This window comes from Prionailurus bengalensis, chromosome C1 (genome assembly GCF_016509475.1).
Source record: "Prionailurus bengalensis isolate Pbe53 chromosome C1, Fcat_Pben_1.1_paternal_pri, whole genome shotgun sequence".
NCBI classification, from domain to species: Eukaryota; Metazoa; Chordata; class Mammalia; order Carnivora; family Felidae; genus Prionailurus; species Prionailurus bengalensis.
In genome coordinates this window covers 175,488,960-175,512,866 of record NC_057345.1, presented here as the reverse complement: position 1 = coordinate 175,512,866, position 23,907 = coordinate 175,488,960, and the positions used below count along the sequence as shown (strand labels likewise).

The 23,907-nt window shown below is 33.5% G+C and overlaps 1 protein-coding gene across 2 annotated transcripts in view; it reads left to right on the top strand.

Annotated features, from left to right (window-relative positions):
* The window catches only part of CALCRL (calcitonin receptor like receptor), a 104,552-nt gene extending 81,619 nt beyond the window's left edge, over positions 1-22,933 (top strand). For both annotated transcript variants that reach the window (XM_043577249.1, XM_043577248.1), the window contains 7 exons: positions 3,422-3,548; positions 6,779-6,932; positions 8,853-8,913; positions 8,998-9,064; positions 13,594-13,812; positions 13,967-14,008; positions 19,771-22,933. In XM_043577249.1, coding sequence (XP_043433184.1) covers positions 3,422-3,548; positions 6,779-6,932; positions 8,853-8,913; positions 8,998-9,064; positions 13,594-13,812; positions 13,967-14,008; positions 19,771-19,986 — 886 coding nt within the window. In that variant the 3' untranslated portion in view covers positions 19,987-22,933. The remainder of the gene's footprint in view (positions 1-3,421; positions 3,549-6,778; positions 6,933-8,852; positions 8,914-8,997; positions 9,065-13,593; positions 13,813-13,966; positions 14,009-19,770) is intronic.
* Positions 22,934-23,907: the final 974 nt, after the last annotated feature.

Here is a 23,907-nt window from a genome sequence, read left to right as displayed (position 1 = left end):
GAATATGAAATGGAAACAATCCAAACCCACAAACCACATTTTCTATTCTGTGGCTATGCTAGGATAGAAAGGGATACTATAACATTAAAACAAAGCAGAGTGTTTTGTGAAACATTCTCCAAGTGTATGAAACAATTGTTTTAATATTTTGAGTAAAAGAAGCACATTTTAAAATTTACAGTAGGTGAAATTGGTTGCATTTGAAAAAAAATACCTGAATATTTTTAGAGTTTTATTTAAAGAAACCAATGTGTTTATCAAGGATGTATTTTGGTTTTCATTTACCAATTGATTTTATTTGTACTGATGTACTTACATGTGTTAATGAATATGTTTAGAGAAAAACAATATGCCGCACTAGAAACATTTGAGCATTTTTACCACTAGGCCTTGATAGAAAGCATGTGTGGGACAGCATCTGTCTGCATTTAAGTTGCACAGAACCTGGAGGAAGAAATGGAAGACACTAAAGCAATAGCTATAGGCTAATATTACAGATAGTTGGACATATTTACACAACACAAAGTGAATTTATTTTGCAGTGGTTCAGTTTAAGACAACAATATGGACAGCTAAACTGGACATCAGGGTTCATAAAACAAAGTATTTGGCTTGAATTCTATAGGGTGGATTATCTATGTTGCCCATGTTATTTAGACGATTTTGTAAAACACTCAAAATAAGCTTTATGTCTCTGTATTGAAATGATTTCATGTATCCTCTTAAGTATTTGTTTGGTTTTTATATTAAATATTTTATTTATAATAGGAGTTCATTCTATTATTTCAAACTTTTACCCATCATATGGCTTTATTTGTGTTCTAAAGAAAGAAATGCAGTATCTCTCTTTATCACAGAGTAAGAGACTAAGAAGCTGTTCTTTTTGTTTGTTTTTGCTACTAGACTCAAAATAGCTATATCTTTAGAAGAGAATAGATGCAGGCAGCTCGTTTTTACGTCCTTAACTTTTAAACGAGATTGAGGTAGGAGCAGAGTCATCAGAAAGGAGGGAATTCTGAAAGGAACAGAGATACTATCATAGAGGAAAAAAGGAAGCTTAAGTGTACACAAAGAAAGTTTAAATTACTTTCAGCTAATTAGTTAGCATTCCATTTTATTTATTTTTAATCTTTGCACATGTGAATATTACGAATCCCAATAGTCATAATATAAATGCTGTGCATTTATGTCCCTTAGCTTATCTTTTGGCTCTTCTATTACAAATTGTCATTTTTAAAAGCCTTCTTTAGTGTTTGTTTTCCTTCATTCCAACTTACTCTTCACAAACATTTCTTATTTTCTGTCTAAGCAAACCTTCCTAGAAAATACTAGGAATACTAGTATTCCTAGGCCATAATTTGAAAACTATGAAATTTTGTGTTTCTATATATGTCTTAACCAATGGACCCAAATATAAGTGCGTTCAGCAGAAAGGGGCAAAATAGCCCAGCTAAGGAAAACATTTTATTTTATTTTTCCCATGATGGTAGCTGAGTTATTCAAATTCTGTTATGAAAAAAAAAGTGTATATTTGCATGGGTGAGCAGTTTTTCTCTAAAAATAATTGGCACTGCACAGACACAGAATAAACTCAAGGAAGGCATTTTAAAATAAGACCATGTGGACATATTTTACATGTTCATAATGCTCATCATGGACGAGTGATCAATTACAAAATAAAAATAAAAATAAATACATAAATAAACTATACATAATATAAATGATCCTGAAAAGAATATTCTTTACTAGGTCTTTTCTCACACTCATTAATTTTCTTCAGTCTCAGCGAACATAAAACACTTGTCACTGCTGTGGTATTTTATCAAAAGAGAGACATCTTTGTATCAATGTTGACTTTACTTAAATAGTAACAGCAGTCATGCCACTTCTCTGTTAAAAAAAACTTTTGGAGATTCTTCTTTCTATAGAATATCATCTATGCTCTGTTTTTTGGTCCCTGTCTACACCTCCCTACCTCACGCACTGCAAAGTCAAATCAAGGACTCTCGAATATGAAAACACTAGCAGGTCTCAGCTGTTTCTATTCTGAAGGGTTCCAGCTGGATTTCACATACTTGTCGCATATAACTGTCTTATGCTCAATGATTGACTTAAGAGCCATCTCATTCATGAAGACTTTTCATTGCCTCCCTCATAGCACCCACTTCTGTGGAAGGCATGTAAGTGAATATGGATTTGGATTGAATTCTCTTCTAGACCCTTTAAAATACTAAAGCTATATATAAAGTCACAGATCTATAGCTGGAAGAAATCTCAGAGACAATATAGCTTAAACTTTGCATTTTTAAATATAGAAAACCTTGGCATCCCACCCTAACTATAGTATCCTGGGCACATAGTTTACTTAGGATAAGGTGATATAGTGATAAAATTAAGTTAAAATCTTCTTAAAGTTTCCAAAGTAGAAGTCATTAGTTTGTATTCTATAGGATAGATTATCTAAATTGACCATATTAATTTCTGTAATGAAAACCTTCCTCATATCTTCCTACATTTGTGTTTAGTTTTGATATAGTTATTCAGTTTCAAAAGGATTCCTTTCTAGTAGTTTTAAACGTTACCCATAATAAACCCTCAAATAAACGCTTCTTGAAGAAGAAAGAACCTGAGTTGGTCTTTGAGCATAAGTAATTCAGTCATATGTGGACAATCTGGTAAGGTAGATGTGGATTCAATCTGAGGAATAGTGTTTCCTGTCATTAATAATGACTTTTCCTAAAATTTATTTAATTTTGTTTTACATAGGAGGACCTCCAAAAAGGTGGTAATATTTTCATATCTCACATATGACTGGGCCAATTAGAAAAAAATTCAGTAGAGCTGAATAATCTCATTGATTGCTAAGTCTATATTTTTATCAGTTTATCTATTCTGAATACAGTGTTATCTTTCTCATGCTTGGTATGCATAATCACTACCACCACACAGAGGCTCTATAAACAGGACAACCACAATCATAAACAGGCTATATAAACAGGAAAACCTATGTGGTATAGTGAAAAGAGCATTATCTGTGTGAGAATCTGACAGACCCAAAGTTTTCAAATTAATTAGTTGTAGGATTTTTTAATCCATTATCTAACTTCACCGAATCTCAGTTTCTACATTTTTCAGAATAAATTAAAATATTAACCATGGTAAGAGATCAATAGAAGAAATTTATGTAGAGGTCCTGTATAGGCAAATTTCCTGTTCCTATGTGTGTCTCCCCATACTGAAGCAACTCATTTGTCTCTGTTTTAAAGCATTATAGGTTTTCCCTAATTAAGATTTTATTGAGTGAATCTTGGGGAGAAAAAAGAACTCTTACATATTTGGAGCAGCTGCTATGAACTGTGAATGTATCTCATTTGAACTATTATTAAAAAAAATAAAATATGTGATTTCTCTTGCCTTTTAGGAGCCTAAGTTGTCAAAGGATTACCTTGCACAAAAATCTATTTTTCTCCTTTGTTTGTAACTCTGTTGTAACAATCATTCATCTCACTGCAGTGGCCAACAACCAGGCTTTAGTGGCCACAAATCCTGTAAGTAAAATGAGATTGTATCCTTAGGTTCAAAGGTTAGAGGGAAAGAAATGTGAAAGGTGGTGGGTGCGTGGGTGGGGGGGTGTCCTGATATATGTTAGTGTGTGTAAATACATATATGTGTGTGTGTGTGTGTGTGTGTGTATACACACACAATAGGGTGTGGCATATGGAGAATATATATATATATATATATATATATATATATCCAATCTACAAAGGTAAATACATCTCAATCTTTCCCAGGTTATAAAAGTTGACTATCAAAAGGAAGAATACATTTCTATGCTTAAATTATTTATATATGATACATATACATATCATATATAAACTATATATATATATATATATAATTTTATGCTTAGGGTCCTGCTGCTAGTGGGACATAAGAATTTATGACCACATAACATCTACTCAGTTGAATTTTAAAAATTAATCAAAGCAAATGATTGTGCAGTTAGAAAAAACAAGACATGGTAATAGAAAAATTCCTATCCTACATTTGGGATCAGGCTGACTTTAAATAGTTGATAAAACTAGAGGAAAATGACTTATACATTAAACTTCTTTACATTAAATTTTTAAAGAACTCTACTAAGTATTCATTATCTAGGCAAATATTTACAAATTGTTTCTCTATAACGCCTTTGGAAGTACAATTTTTTTCTTTAAAAAAATTTTTATTGAAGTACAGTTTCCACACAATGTTACATTAGTTTTAGGTGTATAACATAGTGATTCAACAACACTATATGCTTTTCTCACCACAAGTGTAGCTCTCACCTGTCGCTGTACATCACTATTACAATACCATTGACTATATTTTCTATGCTATACCTTTCATTCCCATGACTTATTCATTCCATAGGATGGAAGCCTGTGCCTCCCAACTCCCTTCACCCATTTTGCCCATCTCCCGGCTCTCCTACTTTCCATACTGGTAATAACAGCTTGTTCTCTGTATTTATGGGTCTGTTTCTGGAAACACAATTTGTAGGATGAGTATCAAAAGATACACAAAAATAAGCACAGAGACTGTCATAATATAAAAGCCATATTTGAAAACATAAACGCAAGTTTACTTATACAAATGCACACATTTTATGCAAACTATATGTACATGTGAGCTATATTTAAATCAAAGTATCTCCAAAAATAACAAACATATATTCAAGTATTTAAAATCATCTGCTTTTGTAATGTTTGTAGAATCCATACTACAGTTTTGGATATGGATTTGTGGAGGAGATATGTATTGTGTATATAAAGTGTTTTTTTAAAGATTAAGTTATCTAGTTACTGAAATCACGGAAGGGAAGGAATTTTCACTCAATGGGTCAATAAACAATACTCTCCTATGTGTTTTATGTCTGTATTGGGGTAATTTCCAAAATGCTAAGATTCCCTGCATTGTTTGCACATATGTATCCGGATTGCTTCATCTTGTATATGTTCCACTCTAACATCACTGGGTGAGGAAACACACTGGGATATAATTAACAATATAAAAAAAAAAACTGGCTACTGGGCTATCATTTAAGAGTGAATTTCTCTAGAGCAAAGAGATTAGGAGTTTTGTCAAGAAGCTGCAGAGCAAGAGATGATAAATCTTACATTTAGATATGAGGATATTGTATTTAATGTGCAAATTGCAAGCTATAATATAGTTGTTCTTCATGTATTCTTGGAAAATTTATTGTTTATATCAGCAATGCCCTTCATAAAAATATGTTTGTGAAGCATGTTTTAAGTCTTTTTATCATGGTGGCTGATAGATTATTTTTAAGGGAAGTTAGTAGTAAGAAGCCCAATTAGATGTGCATATCTAAAAACTATAACAGGTAAAAAATTTGAAGCTGAAGTCCATTATTTCTATAGAATATAATTGAATAACTCATTATTACCTTTGAGAAGACTCTGTTAATATAATGTTGTATTTGACATCAAGATACTTTATTTAAAATTTAATGTTATGCATTCTGCCAATGTATTTAATGGGAGACGAAGTTTTATCAATGTCCTTCAGGTAGAAAGCATTGTGTATAATCACGAAAACAAAATTAGAATTATAAGACTTGTGTTCAGGGTGTAACCTGGGTTGATATTATATGAATATTAGCAAATCACTTAACTTCTCTCAGTTTTCTATCCGAGAGATATGTGCCTAGTGATAAATTGTGCCACACAGCATTAAAGATTAAATAAAACAATATATAAAAAATACTTTAGGGGCGCCTGGGTGGCGCAGTCGGTTAAGCGTCCGACTTCAGCCAGGTCACGATCTTGCGGTCCGTGAGTTCGAGCCCCGCGTCGGGCTCTGGGCTGATGGCTCAGAGCCTGGAGCCTGTTTCCGATTCTGTGTCTCCCTCTCTCTCTGCCCCTCCCCCGTTCATGCTCTGTCTCTCTCTGTCCCAAAAATAAATAAACGTTGAAAAAAAAAATTAAAAAAAAATACTTTAAGCTATCTAATATGCAAATGTTATGATTACTATTCTATGTTAACAAAATATTTATTTTCCATGTATTTCACTTCCAGCTTTCTTTTTAGTGAAAAAAATATTTATATCAAAAATAATGATAATTGCCACTAAATATTTATTGAACAGATAATTAGGAGCTCATGAGAGTGATTGGCCGTATATTTCTGGGAGAGCTTTAAATTTATTCTCCTTTCTAAGAGAGTAAAATATATCTCTTCCTTCTTCATATTTACCCTGTATTTGAACCTTCCTCTTCCTATCCCTAAGAATAGAGAAGAGAAAGTGGAGATCTCAGGAGAAGAGGAAGGAAATCATATTTTTTTTCTTCTTTTTACTTACATGAAATCCTCAACCTCCTTTATGAATAAGATAAAATATGGCTCGCTAGATTATTATTCACTAAGTAGTTGCATTGATAGCAGTTATATGCAAGACTTTGAATTGTTGGGCACTTTTCACGAAAAAGCGTATTTGGAAAATACACATCCACTAAATGTAATAAATTTGGAATTTACACATTTCTTGGGATGTATATCATTATATATCTTTAGAGTCAGTGGCTAAAAACTTTTGAGGCACAATTAGATCAGGATGAAGACTGGCATTTTACAGTCTTAATCATTAGCGCATAAGATTTTGTGTAGAGGAGAGAAAATTCCATATTTCTGTATAACTAAGTTAAACTAGACTATTGCTTTACATGTGAATTCATAAATACTGATTGCTTTCTTCTTTCTTTTTTTCTCACAGATTAGTTGTAAAGTATCTCAGTTCATTCATCTTTACCTGATGGGCTGTAACTACTTTTGGATGCTTTGTGAAGGCATTTACCTACACACACTCATTGTGGTGGCTGTGTTTGCGGAAAAGCAGCACTTGATGTGGTATTATTTGCTTGGCTGGGGTAAGTGCCATTATAGGTATGTGCTGCCTCACCTTTTAAGAAAGCTCTTGGAAGATGCAGAGTTCCTCTGAAATACAATTTTCCTTATTATTAATCATTCTTAAACAACATCAGGCAACTAACTTTTGATTATTGCTGTAAGTTGAAATATTTTTAAAAGTACCACTGACTCATTGTTTTCAGTAGTCAAAAGGTCAATAATACAATGTTGTTGTTTTTTTTTTCTATTTAATATTCCAATGTGTATCTTGGCTGAATAAGCAGTGGCTAACACAATAGAATTGGAATCATGAATTAGGGATCTAGTCTTTGTATTATTCTGAATCTCCTTATTCCTACGTGCAAAATGAGGGCATTGGGCTTCACCAGCTTTGAAGTTCCACCCTGAAAAAGTTTGTTTTTAAAAAAATATCATTTTATTGTAAGGGTAGAGGGATCAGTTATTGAATAAAGGCACACAAAAGATCTATTTTTCCACACAATCTCCTGACATGGTATCATTCACAAAGCAAATAATGATACACTTTTAGCATATTTTCTTATCTTTTTCTTATTTTTAAGTTTTTTTTTTTAATTCTGGTTAGTTAACATACAGTGTTATATTAGTTTCAGGTGTACAATATCGTGAGTCAACAATTCCATATATCACCCAGTGTTCATCATGAAAAGTGCACTCCTTAATCTCCATCACCTACTTAAACCCACCTCCCCTCTGGTAATCATCGGTTTGTTCTCTGTAATTAAGAGCCTGTTTCTTGATTTGTGCTTCTAGCATATTTTTATTTATTTTTTTAAAGTCACATTTATTTGAAAGAGAGAGAGAGAGAGAGAGAGAGAGAGTGCAAGCAGGGAAGAGGCAGAGACAGATGGAGAGACTCCCAAGCAGGCTCTGTGCTTTCAGTACAGATCCTGCCACAGGTCTTGAACTCACAAACCATAAAGTCATGTCCTGAACCAAAAACAAGAGATAGACACTTAACTGACTGAGCCACCCAGGTGCCCCCTAGCATATTTTTAAAAATAAGTAGAATAATGCAAAATATATAATGTTTAAAATGAATTCAATTGGGCTAGTTTCCAGAAACATAACTGAAATTATACTTCCCTATATCAATCTGCCTATCTATATGGCCAGACAACAAATAGACACTGATAGATGGACACACACACACACACACACATACACACACACTCTTTAGTATATTCAGTATATTTAGTAAGGTTACCTTTATAAAACATTTTTTCATTTCATTTTGGAAAAATCTGATTTAGAATGGTAAAAACATACAAATATCTGATATATATATATATATATCATCTTTCTCTTTTTCTTCACCTGATCAGTCTCAACTTCTTCCCACATCTGACTATCTACTAAGTATTAGCCAATTCCATATCATAGAAAATATATATGAATTCTTGGGGCTCCTCGGTGGCTTAGTCAGTTGAGCATCTGATTCTTGTTTTTGGATCCTGTCATGATCTCATGGTTTTTGGGTTCGAGTCCCATGTCAGGCTCTGAGCTGACTGTTCAAAAAGCCTGCTTGGGATTCTCTCTGTCTACCTTTCCCTCACTTGCACTCTCTCTCTCTCAAAATAAGTAAAGAAGTAACTTAGAAAAAGAAAATCTATTGAATTCTTTTAAGTCTTGGGGCTTAGGCAGTAAAATTATGGACTTAGGCTCTGAAGTCCACGGATTCAAAATGACTTCTATTAGAAGAAACCACACACACACACACACACACACACACACACCTGAATATATAACAAACACTTCATAATATTTATTCAATAAACATATAGTGACCAGTTATGTTTGTTCCGAGAGTACCTCGGATTTTCATATTTTATGACACATTTTAGAAATTCCATCTACAGAGAAAGTTGCTTGTTTATTTTCTTTTCATTTGATATTTACAGGATTTCCACTGATCCCTGCTTGTATACATGCTGTTGCAAGAAGCTTATATTATAATGACAAGTAAGATAATCTCTCTTTCTGATTTCTACTGGAACTAAGTAAAATGAAAGTCTTCAACATAATTTTCCTGTTTTTTTCCCCAAGCTGCTGGATCAGTTCTGATACCCATCTCCTCTATATTATCCATGGTCCAATTTGTGCTGCTTTACTGGTATGTAATTAAAATTTTCCTTTTTTCATGATGTTCATATTTCAACTTTATTTCCTGAATCATTTGGCCTATGATATCTTTCAAGATCCTGGGGGAAATAATGACATGTTCACAGTGTTTAATTGAAGACAGTGTAATAAAGGTGTTGTATTTGAAGTGAAGAAAGGGACAGAACAGGAGCTAATTCCTAAGGGATGGCCAGGCACCCAGGACTGGCAGTAGGAAGCTGTTAATGGGGCTAGACCCCAAGAGGGGTCAGAACAGTCTTACTGGATTTAGACCAGTGCTGGGAGGAGTGGCCCAACAGGAGGTCTCGATTTGAGTGGAAGAACACAGCCACTGCCCAAACCACAGCCTGGTAGGGAAGAAGAAGGAGGAAGAAATACCGAAACTTCTCTTTTCCTATGCCCTGATTTCTTGGTTCTTCCCTTTGGCTAAGTGCAGCAAATATCAGAGAGCAAGAAAGCTTGAACGATGATGCAATCTTTAGAGGTGCCTCTGAGTTTCCTGGGGCACAGAGCAGAAGAGAAGGGCAGAGGGTATAGATGATGTGAGTAGGGATGGCAAATGGGAAAAACCCACGCACCTATGTTGGTAGTAACAGTAATAGTCCCATAGAGAAAAGACTTTAATTTGGAAAAAGAGAGTATTGGTTAAACTATTGTTTTATTATTATAATGATCATCACTTAATATGAATACACCAATTGGACATTTTTAAGTGTGGTTACAATGAAACAGAAGTCACATTCAATGCTTTTATTACATTGTTTCAATAGGGAAATAAATTAATCCAGATTAACATACTTTTTTTTCATATAGCATTAGAGACCAGAATGTAATTGCACTCTCTGAGATGGTAATTACAACTGATACTCAATTATATATAAAAAGATAAAGGTGGTATGTTTCTCAGCCAAAATTCAGAGCTTCCTAAACCTTGTTTTCAAATGCTCTGTTTCAGACAAATATTCTTCTATTATTTTACTATATTTGCTAGCTGTAGGTTAGTATATTATTATGTTTGAACACTGTTCAAGCCATTGTCAAAAACAAGTCACAATTAAGAGGGAAACTTCTGGAGGCTGAAGACCTGGGCTTGAACTCCTTTTCTACCTTTGACTGGCTGTATGACCCCAGGCAATTAAACTAATTACATTGTGTCTCAAGTCCTTCCTTCCCTGGTAAAATAAAGAATATTATAGTACTGATTTTTAAATCCTTTTAACAAAGAGTTAAATGAGGTAATACATATACAGTACTTAGCCTGGCATGTATAAAGCACATAACAAATGTCAAACCTCTGACTTGTGCCTGGCCACATAAGACAGCCAGTTCAAAAATTAACACATGGAATTTATTATATCATTTATGGAAGTTTTAATATACTGTAATGTAGACTCTAGTGAGAATTTCATAGGCAGAAACATTTCCTTCCCTTCTGCCCTGCACCTACTGGGGACATGCACGACACACTGTGTTTAAGTTGTACCTTGAGATATCCTAGTATTCTTTGAAAGAGCCTGCACCGAAACCTAGTTCTACCACATCTGGCTGGGTATCTCAGGGCAAGTTCTGCTTTGTTTTGTTTTGGTTTGTATTTAACCTCCCAGTGCATTTGTTGTCTCTTCCGTGATTAGGGAATAATAAGAATGGATACCTCATAGGTTATTGTAAGAATTATATGAGATGCATCCTGCTAACCCAGTGCCTACAATACCAAAAAAAAAAAAGTACAAACAAAAAACAAAACAAAACAAAAAAACTGTCCAAAGAAAATGCTTTAAAAAGTTTCTTGTAACTTCTACATAATACTCTGATTCTGTTCTGAGGAGAGTTAGAAGAAATAAGACACGTTTGGGGCCACCCAGGAGCTTACATCCATTTTGGGAGGGAAGAGTAGATGGTACAGCTAGGGTAGAATATCACATAGAAATATAACCCATCTACTCTGTAGGAAAGGAAGTGAAAATCCACATTATTTGCATAAAACTTTTTCCATTTTCTTGGCTTAACAAAACAGCAGGAGCCTATTCTTCTACCAGGATAAATTGTTCTGTCTGTTTAATTTCGAGGGCTCCTCACTGGTTCTGGCCAATTCCAAGGTCTTGGGAGGGGACTTAGCAATTGTTTATATGGTCACATGCTTAAGTTCATTTTTTATAAATAAAATATTTCAACCTCAATCGGTTTCTTTCCACTCAGACTTCCCCTGTCACATTTCCCCTTGAGCTGGGTGGAATTCAAGTGGCTACAGCACTTTTGAGATCCTGCCAAAGGGAAGCTGAGAGGGGATACATTTAATTTGTGTTTAGTGAGAGATATTTAAGTCCGTTCAGTACATAGTTAAGTGATTGCTGGCTGTTCTACTATCGGAATGGCTTGTAGGAATCCTCCAACAGCTACAGTGCTGATGCACCCTGTTTCCCAGGGTGGTACCGTGATATGAAAATGTCCTGTTGTGCCTACCAGCTATGTGATCTTTATGCATATTGGAGTAAAAACAAGTCTCTTTTCTTTACCTTAACTAGTTTTGCGCTAAGATACATGAGATTTAGACCTGGTTCGTCTGAAATGTAAAATTCTTGTTCTATTCTTATTCAAAATAAATGGGAGTATTTGCAGAAAATATAGTAGGGTGACTTTCTAGTTTCCCGTTTCACATTTTAAATTAGATTTGCCATTTTGGAGAAGCAGTTTGCAGTTAGAAATTTTTCATTTAATGGACACCTAAATTGCAGCATTTCTACTGATTTTATAATTTATGATTTTCTCTGTAAGGATTATAAAATATTTTATATTCTAAATTTAGAAGCAGATAAAGGGCATTATTATATTTTCTTCTACGGACTGGTAGTGATTTCCATTTAATCAACACTTTTAAACAGCAATGAGTATTTAGGAAGGGAATATAAGAAGGGTGGAATAACAGCTGATGTGTTGATTTGTCATGTTTCCTTCCTACACCTGTTGAAATGGCTTATTCTGCTTTTGTCTTTAGCAGAGATATTCCTGTGTCTATAACTGATGTTACTTTTCATAGATGTGTTTCCATCAGGATTGTAGTGAGCTGTATATCTTTGGAGCATATGTTCCATTAGATTCTCTAAGAATAGTAGTAGGATATTTTTATGCCCAGTTATTTTCATAACACATGCCTTAAATCAGCAAAAGCATTTGTTCACTGTTTTGTGTATTAAATGAGATGCTATAATTACTATTCCAATTTATTAAAGTATGCAGACATAAAGCATGTATGTATGTAGCTTAAAATTTTTAGATTATTAAAGCACAGATACTAGAAGTCAGGGTGAAGAAAAAGGAAAAGGGAACATAGCATAATAGCATAAGAGTCCTGAGGGGCTCTTCTGGAGTTAATGCCATTAATCCTATGGAAGGCATAAATATGGGCAAAGAGAAAAATAGTCAAGTGTAAAAGATTTTGACTTAAATGAAGATAAGAAAGTGGTATTCAACCTGAGAGAGAGAGAGAGAGAGAGAGAGAGAGCAAAAGAGAGAGATATATTAAAGTAGAACTCTGTCCATTGCCTGAGTAACTTAGTTATCCATGCTATATTTTGATGTTTTATGTCTCCCTTTCAAAAAGAATGTTTTGTCTTGGGGAAAGTTGTTAACACACAGCAAATATGTGATTACAGAAAGAAATTAACAGAAGTCCCTGTGGGATGCCAAAATTATTTTATCTCTAGGATTATCTGGGTTGAACATCAGCTGATTTAGTGTGTGACCAGCCTCCTCAGAATGATAAAGAAGCTTATACAATACTATACTGGGGAGTTATGAGGATTATTGCTACAAAAAGAAACACAGGAAGAAGGAACCAAAAAGATGAAAATGGTTATTTTATGGTAGAAAATGTATTTGGAAAGTTCCAGTATGGACAGTGATACAGAGGAGACACTTTAAAAAATTAGCATTTGTCATAAACATTTCTTTCCTTTGAGCTGAAAATGTTGAAAAGATTTAGTTTTTGGACCACAGTGAAATTTTAAAAAATTACATAAGAAAATTAATTGATAAAAACACTCATATATTTCTTAACTGAAGGTGTTCTACACTAATTCTGCCGTAATTTTATTTTTCTAAAGCCTAGGTCCATTAAAGTTGATGTACTTGTTAAGTTAATAAATCACAATTGTAGAAATACAAGTTAATATATTGGGCATATATTCTCTGTAGTAGAACATATTCTTGTACGTTGAAAATAATCTAAGATTGGGGCTCCTGGGTGGCTCAGTCAGTTAATCAGGTCATGATCTCATGGTTTATGAGTTCAAGCCCAACGTCAGGTTCTGTGCTGACAGCTTAGAGCCTAGCGTCTGCAGATTTTGTGTCTCCCTCTCTCACTGCCTCTCCCCTGCTTGCACTCTGTCTCTGTCTCTCTCTCAAAAATAAACATTAAAAAAAATAAATAAAAGAATCTAAGATTTATAAATTCAAGGATCCTTCAAAAATGCTTCTTAATATTAAATATGAAATAATTTTCATGATGTCATTTTATTTTTTTAGGTGAATCTTTTTTTTCTATTAAACATTGTACGTGTTCTCATCACCAAGTTAAAAGTTACTCACCAAGCGGAATCCAATCTCTACATGAAAGCTGTCAGAGCTACACTTATCCTGGTGCCATTACTTGGCATTGAATTTGTGCTGCTTCCGTGGAGACCTGAAGGAAGGATTGCAGAGGAGATATATGATTACATCATGCACATCCTTATGCATTATCAGGTATGGTGCTCTTGAATCAGGAAGGCAGCTTGTGAAATTTGGTATTAAATTGCATGTGGCTTTGGTTTTAGTCTTAACTGTGTACATAGCAAGTTGGTGACAAATAATGTATCTTTTCCATCTGGAGTCAGAAAATTCTATTTTTCTTTTACAGGGTCTTTTGGTTTCTACAATTTTCTGCTTCTTTAATGGAGAGGTATGCGTGATTGTTTTTATTCCTTTTATCATTTTATATTTGCAATGTATCTTTTCCTTAAAAAGAGAGAGAGAGAATCACACGTTCCCTAGGAACAACTACTTCAAATTCCATTTTGATCAGGAAAAAGAACCACAGGATCTCTTTTCATGGATGTAACTCTTCTACCCAAAAGCTTGGGTCATACTGGAGTTCAAGAGTAGGGCAAAATTAGCCTCACTTTAAAAGAGTCTATCATTTACTTTGATTTATCTAGTCTTTCACCTACCATTTGAACGAATCCTTTTTAAGTCTGGCCTTTGTCCTAGGTCCAGTGCTAGGCAATCCACACCCTCATAAAACATACACTGTAATATGAAATAGAATTGACTCATTTTCATTTCCCCCCTTTCTCTCTTTTTTTGTTTTGCCTAGCTCACAATGTGGTCTTTGAAAATAGTTTTCTGGTGGTTACAAAAAGATTTGAAAAAAAATTAAACTCTTAGTTATACAGGGAGGACATGCAGTAAGTTAGAAAACTTCGGAGAAGAGAATGCTCTAATTTGTAACATGGCAGCATGCTCTTGGATATTTCAACATTTTTATCCTAGGCTTCCCTAAGTGGAAAGTTTCAGATGTTTTACAAACTGGTACCATATTTCTTATGCATATGAATAGCGTTATGGCTCAGTGGTTTGAGCTATATTGATTTAGCTCTTTATCTGTTTTTAATCTACCGGACAAGTTTTAATCTGTTAGAGGATTGGAAAACTCAGCAAAATTAGAAATCTAGAGAGCCACCGAGTGAGACTCAAATACTTGGTAACTGTGAAGCTTATCACAAAGCTTCAGATGGGAAATATGTCAACTAGTTGGTATAACTTTATGAGAACTATTCCTACAAATAAATCAACATTGGAAATCATGTACATGTCATGAAAATCTATAAAATATTGGTTTTCTTTGCTTAATAAGAATTTATTTCTTTCTCAGCAAATAATGAAATTTCATGTTTGATTTTATCAAATTGATTTTTAAAAATTTTTATTTCACTTAATTATTTATATTGGAGTGTAGAACTGTCAAACATGGGAGGCTATATTTCATATCTTTAGGTGGTGCTTCCATGATGCTTCTGCTATATAGTAGACAATGGTGACTCTTTCTGAAGTAGATGAGAAGCATAGACAGAATATGAAATTAGGAAAAATAGAGAAAACATTTGTTTTGATAATATAATTCAAATAGCATTGATTACCTCTATAAATTTATGACTGCATAAACTGAATTAGACAATCCTATTTGCTGCCAATATAGGATTTTACAGTTAAAGGTAGATGAGAAAGAAATAGACAACAGGCCAAAGAACATGCATGGAATATGAACAATACACCTCTGCATCTGCAGAGACATGACATAGTATTCTAAAGGGTAATTTTTAAGTGTACAAAACATAATCACTAGTAGAATATTTTATGATAGGAAGCAATGTAGAATAAAAGCACAGACACAGCAATGCATTTAAACCCCCAAAATGCTACTTTGTTCCTGGATGTAATAATTTGGGCAATATTCTGAACCTTCTGGAGTCTTGGTGTTTACTTTATTAAAGGAGTTAAAAAAAAAAAAAGCAAGTTCCTTACACAAGTCTCACAAAGATTAGTGTAGGCTAGGAATCTAAAATTTTATCACCATGCCCCACCCTCAACAGATTATCAGTACATTATAGATTCCTTATTAGATCTTTCAAGTCATTTATTTTCAAAAATATATGTACAAGTAGGAGCATTAATCATTTTGGAATCAATCTCAAATTGGCCTTTTTATTTGGAAAGGTTGCTCAGGGAATATCTAAACTGATGCCTAACAATCTTGTTGCACTCTCTCTGTGTAAGCAAAAGAGACAGAGACCTTGATCTTCTGCCATGTCCTAAAATTGAGAAAATTTTGGCAGCAAAAAATTACAATAATACAAAATCTTTGAGCCTAGTTGTTGCCAAATCCTTTGGTTCTTTACAACATCTCCAATATCTGTCCCCTTTTCTTCATCTCTCAAGATGCAGTCTCTATTTGTGGATGACTCATTTTTCATCTTAGGAAATACTATAATCCCTCCTTTTTTGTCCTTTTGCCTCTTAGTTTTTCCCACTCTCATAACATGAAGACACAGCTGCCAAATTCATTTTGTGTTGTTCCAACTATGTCATGTACTTCTTAAAATCACTTGCTCCGGCTTAAATCTCCTTCTTGCTTTCCACGGGAGGTCAAATAGCTTCCTTTTAGCTTAGTCTTTATCTTTTTCTTTTCTTTTTTTTTAAGTAACAATTTTATGTATTTTTTTATCCAAAATATTCCTATTTGCATTTCTCACTAAATAATGGTGGCTTGACAAATTATCAGGCCACATTCATCTCATCTCTAGCCCACTCAGATAAAATGTGCACTGTTAGCACAAACTAGAGCTCTTGTCATTAGAAGGGCCCTCCATTGCCTCAGGAGTAAATCGAACAATACCTGAGAGTATTTTTATAAAGTGAACAAAAAGATTTATTGATAATAATCAAACCTACATTCTGTAATGAAAACTAGGTAGCATTTTTATATGAAGCTCTATTAAATATTTTTTAATTGATTTAGGATAAGGATTTATAGCTTCCTTATGAAGTGCTAATGGGCATATAATGTTGTAAGGTTATATTCTAAACAGTGGGATTTACTATTTATATAATACTCATGTGTAAGGCAATAAAAAACATTTTCATATCTTTAACACCTTCCCTTCCAATGTCAATTTTCCTTGTTATCTCTTCCCATCATAATTTTTTCATTAAAAGTGTACTAAGAGTGGTCACTTTAATGTTCTGTTGAATAGATGTGATATATATTAGAGGAAGCAGATGAAAAGCTTAAGTCCTTATAGAGAATAATATAAACAAAAGGATGTCTACAAGGCCCATAGGTCTTTAATTAGGTTCATTTTTTAACTTCAGTAAAAATGTCCCCACAGTTCAGGAAATTGACCTTTCATGGATTTTCTGATGATTTAGTTGCAAGGAAGAAATAGGGTGATGATTGTAATCAAAGCAGATATTTCAAGAGCAAACAGATATTTCAAAAGGCATCTTGGTCCCTGGTGGTCTAGTGGTTAGGATTCGGCGCTCTCTCTCTCTCAAAAGGCATCTTGGCTGTTGGAATTTAATTTAAGCTTTCATTTTTAAAAAAAGTTATACATTCACAGCTATGATATTTCTTCTTGTCAACTTCTTCCCAACATTTATGTAGAATCTTTTGTATATAGCTACATTCCATTTCCTTTCAAACAGAAACTATATAGGAAAGGTATTCAGTCAATCCATCATTTAGTAGCAAAGGGAAGAGAAATGAATTTAGCATAAAATAAGGATCAAAACCAATTCCCATCAGGAATATCTAGATAATCTGCCCAACGTCATTTTTGTTGTAAATCTTTGAATATTTAAAAGGCACATTCTAAAACCATTTTCATCTGTTGTTTGCTTATGCTCTTGAAGACTTTATGTATGCAGACATTATTTAAAATTACTTTATTTTTTAAGTGTTATTTATTTTTGAGAGACAGACAGAGTGCAAGCAGGAGAGGGGCAGAGAGAGAGGGAGACAAAGAATCATAAGCAGGCTCCAGGCTCTGAGGTGTTAGCACAGAGCCCAACACAGATTTCGAACCCACAAGTTGGATGCTTAACCAAAAGGTGACAGAAATTGACCCACCCAGGTGCCCCTATTTTAAATTGCTTTAATTTAAATATGCTATTTGGAGAATTAAGAAAGACATTACTAAACCATGAGGGAAACAAAATATGATTTTTTTTGCAAGATAAATATATTCATTGTCCTATAAAGGCTTTTATTTCTTTATTTGTGTAAGAATATAAATTATTCCTTTCCGACATAGTTAATATATATAAAGAAATAAACTTGAAAGTCCTGAAGAATATATATAAAGAAATAAACTGGAAAGTCCTGAGATTGTGAATTTCATAAAATACAATTTTTAAAACCAGTTTATTGCATTTCTAATTACATAACTTTTAAATTCTACAATAGAGCTACCCGAAATTTTAGTAACTCATTTGGAATTCTAACTACAGAAACCCATTGACTTTAGGGAGTCCCTGGGTGGCTCAGTCAGTTAAGCAGCCAATTCTTGTTTTTGGCTCAGGTCATGATTTTCATGGTTCATGAGTTCAAGCTTCACATCAAGTTTTGTGCTGACACTGCTGAGCCTGTTTAGGATTCAGTCTCTCCCTCTCTCTCTGCACCCCCCACCCCCAGCTCATGCTCTCTCTCAAATAAATAAATGAAACTTAAAAAAAAGAAACGGTTTGACTTTCTATCTGTGTCTTCTGTTTTTCTACATGCTAAAACATAAAGTGAGACAGTAAAACTTTATGTCCATTTTAAGTGACAGAGAACAGGAGACTCAAAGGACTTTGAAGTATCCCACTGAGTTCTCTCATTAAAAGATCTCCTGGGAATAGCTATTAGTAATAGATTGTTCATAATTTGGAGAAGTTTTCTCGATCTATTATATAAAACAATGAAGACTTAACTAAGCCATCCTATTTTAAAGGTTAATATTAATTTTTACACATGATTACAGTGAATGAAAAGTTGGGGAATTTTATATATTAGCAGAAAGTTAAACAATTATTGCATGAGTATGTTTCTAGTACATGGATGACTGGAAAGTTGCTTTTAATGATGCTCAAATTCCCTGTGAGGAAGCAAAGGGTCAAAGAGCAGTAGATAGTGTGGGGAAGACAGTTCAAAGCTATACATATGTTTTGGACAGATCTGGATTAGGTCACAGGGATGTGGCTAATACACTCGTAACCTAGGAGCAGAGTCCCACACCAGTGTGCCCAATCATCAGACACCTGGAAACAGCCAGGTTGCCAAACTGGAGATGTATTTGAATATTCTCATTTCCACTCACTGACTCAGTATGAAGAAAATCACCTTTGTGTCTCATGTTTGATTCAAACCTAGGTCACTATATATGGCCTACAAGTCCTGATCTCTAGCTTTAGAGGAGAAGGAAGCCAGTTGACATCAAATTCATCCAGTCAGAGGGAGATCCAAAAAACAAAAAAAAGTGGAGTGGTGACATTCCTAAACGTTTTCACAGGCTCATCTCATTTGTCATTACCTGTTGAATGCTTTCTTCCCTCCAGCTAGTAAGCCTCAGGAGGACAAAAACCCTGATCTTTTTTTTCCAGAATGTAGCACAATACCTGGCATGTGTTAATCACTCCGTAAAAACTAGTTGCTGCTGCTGTTAATGATGATGATGATGATTTATATTCCCTGTTTCCCTAACTTCTTTTTCTTTTATACTTCCTCTCTTCTTTTATACTCTAATTATCTTCTCATTCTATTATTTAAGATACTGATATAAAAGTAAATGTTACGCACACAATCTTACAAAAGGGGGTCTGGATTAACTACTTGTTTGACCATAATACATTCATATGCATTATTAAAGCTTCAAAGATAAGGCATGAAAAAAATATTGAGGGAATCTAAAATAAAGAGCAAGGCAACGAATTTCCTAACTGTAAATTTCCTAATGTTTCCAATTTAATGTTTTAATTTAAAAAGAGCAATATTATTCACGAATTAACATCAATGCTTTTGGTTTTTCTAAAGTTTTACATAAATTATTTTATTGTACTTTTAAATACAGTATCTTTATTTCAGATAATGGATTGCTCTTGTCCTTTCTGTTTCTTTTTGATTGATAGGTTCAAGCAATTCTGAAAAGAAATTGGAATCAATATAAAATCCAATTTGGAAACAGCTTCTCCCATTCAGATGCTCTTCGCAGTGCGTCTTACACAGTGTCCACAATCAGTGATGGTACAGGATACAGTCATGACTGTCCCAGTGAACACTTAAATGGAAAAAGCATCCATGATATTGAAAATGTTGTCTTAAAACCAGAAAAGTTATATGATTGATAATAGAGGGAATACTGTTTAACTATTTTGGGTCACTCCTAACTCAAGGACTTGGATCCATGACTTTACAACCAGAAGACTTCAGTATAAAATGAATTTCTTGAATACCACAAAGAAATGCCTCATATCAATTCAGTAGTATTTTGTTAAATGTTTAACAACTAGCCCTTTGGGAGGGGAAAAAAACCCTTGATTTGTAACGTTTTTCCAGTTTCTATGGTGTATTCCCACCAGGGCTAATTTCGGTCTACCAATCTGACATCACTGAATGTGAAACTGGGAATAGATGAGGACAGTCAACTCTTGTAGGCTGGTATGTGCCAGCTCTAGTACACCACTGCACGAATTCACATGTGAATAAGACTGTAAAGTTCATATACGCGTCGGGCGTGATTCTACTCTTGTTGGCTAAACAGGCCTAGCTGAGGCCTATAGACTTAGAGGGAAAATTAACTTTTCATTTGTTTGTTTTAAAACTCTTCATCCCATATTCATTGGTGCAGTTGATTTTTTTTTAACCAAGTAGGTATTCTAACCCTTTTTGTATTTACCCTTTCAAATGGACTGCATAAAGAGGTCATTATTTCTGTTGGCTTAACCACTTCTCCCCAAGAAAAGCAATAGAGTAGAATTGCTATTGGCTACTCATTGGCTGATACATCACAGTTATATCCAATGTCATATCTGTTTTTGAGGTTTGATGAATAGTATGTCAGACATACAATCCTACTTTGGCATCATCAGGGGGATATCTTGGTTGATATTACAAAGCATCCTTGTCAGCTACTTTCCTATCTTACTACACAAGTGGGAGGGAATCAGTTTCCCTGTATCTGTAAATAGAAACTTTGCCCCTTCCATTTCTACTGTGTAGACAAACTGGCAATTATTTTACATGAAGGAAATCAGTGAAGGATTTCTTATTTTCTTGGAAGTTTGTAAAAAAATTTGTTATGAAAAATAAGCTTGTAAATACTCTGTTATTCTATTTTATAGTCTGAAATCAAATGTGTACAACCTAGGTAAGTTTTTAAAAAAAACAAATACATAATGTAACAATGTATGCATGTTAATATCTGATACTGTGTCTGGGCTGATTTTATAATAAAATAGAGTCTGGAATTCTATATTTGGTAAATATTTTAAAGACAACCAGATGCCAGCATCAGAAGTTTGTTTGAGAACCAAGAGAACAGAAATATCTATGATAAGATATAAAATATTTATTTAAAAAAATCAAGCCATTGTTTTATTATATTAGCTTAGGTGATGCTTTCATACCTTAATAATAGGTATGTTTGACATATTTCTCCTTTTATTTTGACGATGAACTTGCATTCTAATCCAGTAATGTTAATGGATTCCTATAGTAAAAAATGCCAATCTGCCATTCTTATGGTTTTCACACCATTAAAAATATTACTTTTCTGACGCTTACTGCATAAACATTTATGGTTTTGAGAGTGTTCAGACTTTTTAAAAAATTAGAGGAATAGAATATATATACATATATATCATATACAATGCTTTATTAGAGCTACTATGATAATATGATACCAGAAATCAGTGAAAGACTTGAATACATCAGTGAAGAAGAATTGTCAGAACATTTAGGGAGTAATTAAATTAAGATGGAAGAAAGCCTTGCTAATGAATTAAAGTGACATTTAAATGGGATTCAGTTGTTCCCCTAATGTTATTTTCCACTGGAATTTCTGAAAAACAAAAATGCCTTCAATTAGTAAAATTCAATTTGAGGAGGACAAGTTACTATGTGTATGTGCTTTTCTAGTGTGTCAATTTGCTTAAAATGGATTAAACTAATGACTGAGTAATCATAGATTCTTTCTTAACTGTCAATAGATTGTGAGTTCCGAAGTCATTTGTAATTGTCCAGGAAAATTATCTAAATTAGTAAGAACTAACAGATTAAATGGCTTGGTCAATATATTTATAATTCATCTGTACACATGCAAAGATTTTGTCGTTTGTTTCTAAATTTATGGATTTTACAGCAAGCTGTCACAGGAAGGAATGCAGGCTGTTCCAGACTTGCCACTGTCTAAATAATACAAAAATTCCTTTAAATAAACTCACTGTTTAGCTACTTACTCTTCAAAGATTCAAATCCTTTGCTTCATACTGCTCACATATTTCCACATTCTTCCAGACAAACTGTCAAGTCTCAACCATAAATGACAGTAGACAATTCTGTCTGTCAAATTCTCCATGAGCATTACAGTAAAATTTTACTGTCATTTTCCAGTGTTTCTTTTATTCTGTTTTTTTATCATATTAAATTTAGATCAGATTTCTTTTATGGCTCATAATTGTTTAGTGCACAGTTTTTAGATGAAGGCAGCCAATAATTACTCAGTTTTGTAGCCATATTTTCTTATGAGTAATATTTTCAAATATTAGACTTCTCTAAAGCTGACGTGATAACTAGGATCTCCTTTATATCTTACTTATAAAGAAAAGATAAAATAAATACTTTTTAAAGCCAAATTTTTGGGGTAGCTAAACACTAATTTGGGGAATTTCTACCTTTCAGAATACAGATCTGCTACTTTTCTGTAAGTACTTGTGTAAGTCAGATTTTAATTAAAAAATTCTAGTTTGTCCTTTTTCATTTTCTAAAGTTATTTTCCAGTGAATTCATTCATAAAATATCCATTCTGGAATTTGGTGTTTTCTCAAATGTAACGCAGTGTGTACATAGTATTAGTGGTAGGTGTAGTGCTGTATTTATTGGCTTAATAATTTTTTTAAGTGTGAACTTCATTGTCTTTTGGTTTTAATCTGCTAATAGAAACCACCACTTCTTTTATCTGTAAGTCACAAACAAGATATTTTGATCAATTAAAATAAGTCATATTATGTCTACTTAATGTACAGCTCTATTTTTTGATTGTATGAAAATATTAAAGTTATGAGTTAAAGTTGATTTTCACGCATGTGTACTGAAGTGTTGAATAATTTATACACATAACTGTTTATAGCAGTCAGTGGAATACTACTAAAATCAATGACTATATCTCTTTTTCCCTCTTTAAAATCTACAATAAGCCAGTAAAACATCCCATAAACCAATTTTTTAAATATTATGAATTTGAAAAAAAATTGTGAATTTGTTTTTCAAGCTAGAAAACTCTAAAGAAATAAAATTCTAAATAAGTATTCAAATTCCTTTCTAGGCTGAAAGAAGGGAAAGGATGCCCAGAAAGAGGAAAATGTACAGGAATTTCTCTCCTTTCTCCATTATGTTCCATTGTGTAGTTTTGTATTGAACAGAGGAAAGAAAAAGAAGGAAAATAACTATTTAGGGATAATTTTAAAAGGGGGAATAATCATGACTCACAAATATAAAATGAAAATGTGTCCCAGATTTTGGTTAGTTCTTTCATTATTGACGGAACAATATATCACAATTCATGGAAAAATTCAAGTATCACGTATATAGAAGAATATAAGATATGTTGAAATGAATTTATAAATAGATGCTCTATTCTTATGGCAATAATCAGTTACGTTCTATTGAATAACTAGTATGTATTTCTATAATCGAGAATAAATGTACATCATTATCAATTTTATGCAACTAACAAATCTGTAAAATAGCTCAAAATAATGAAAGGTAGAGATAACCTAAAAGGATGTACGAGAAAGTACTAGAAAAGACACTTCAATGACTCTAACATATATCTTGCCTATATAATGAGAAAGCAATATGTTGCACATGCAATAAGTACAATAAATATTTGTATGTATGTACATATATACATATATATAAAGAGAGATGAGGGTGTCTGGGTGGCTCATTCGGTTAAGTCTCTGACTCTTGATTTCAGCTCAGGTCATAATCCCACGTTTTGTGGGATTGAGACCTGCGTCAGGCTCTGTGCTGACAGTGTAGAGCCT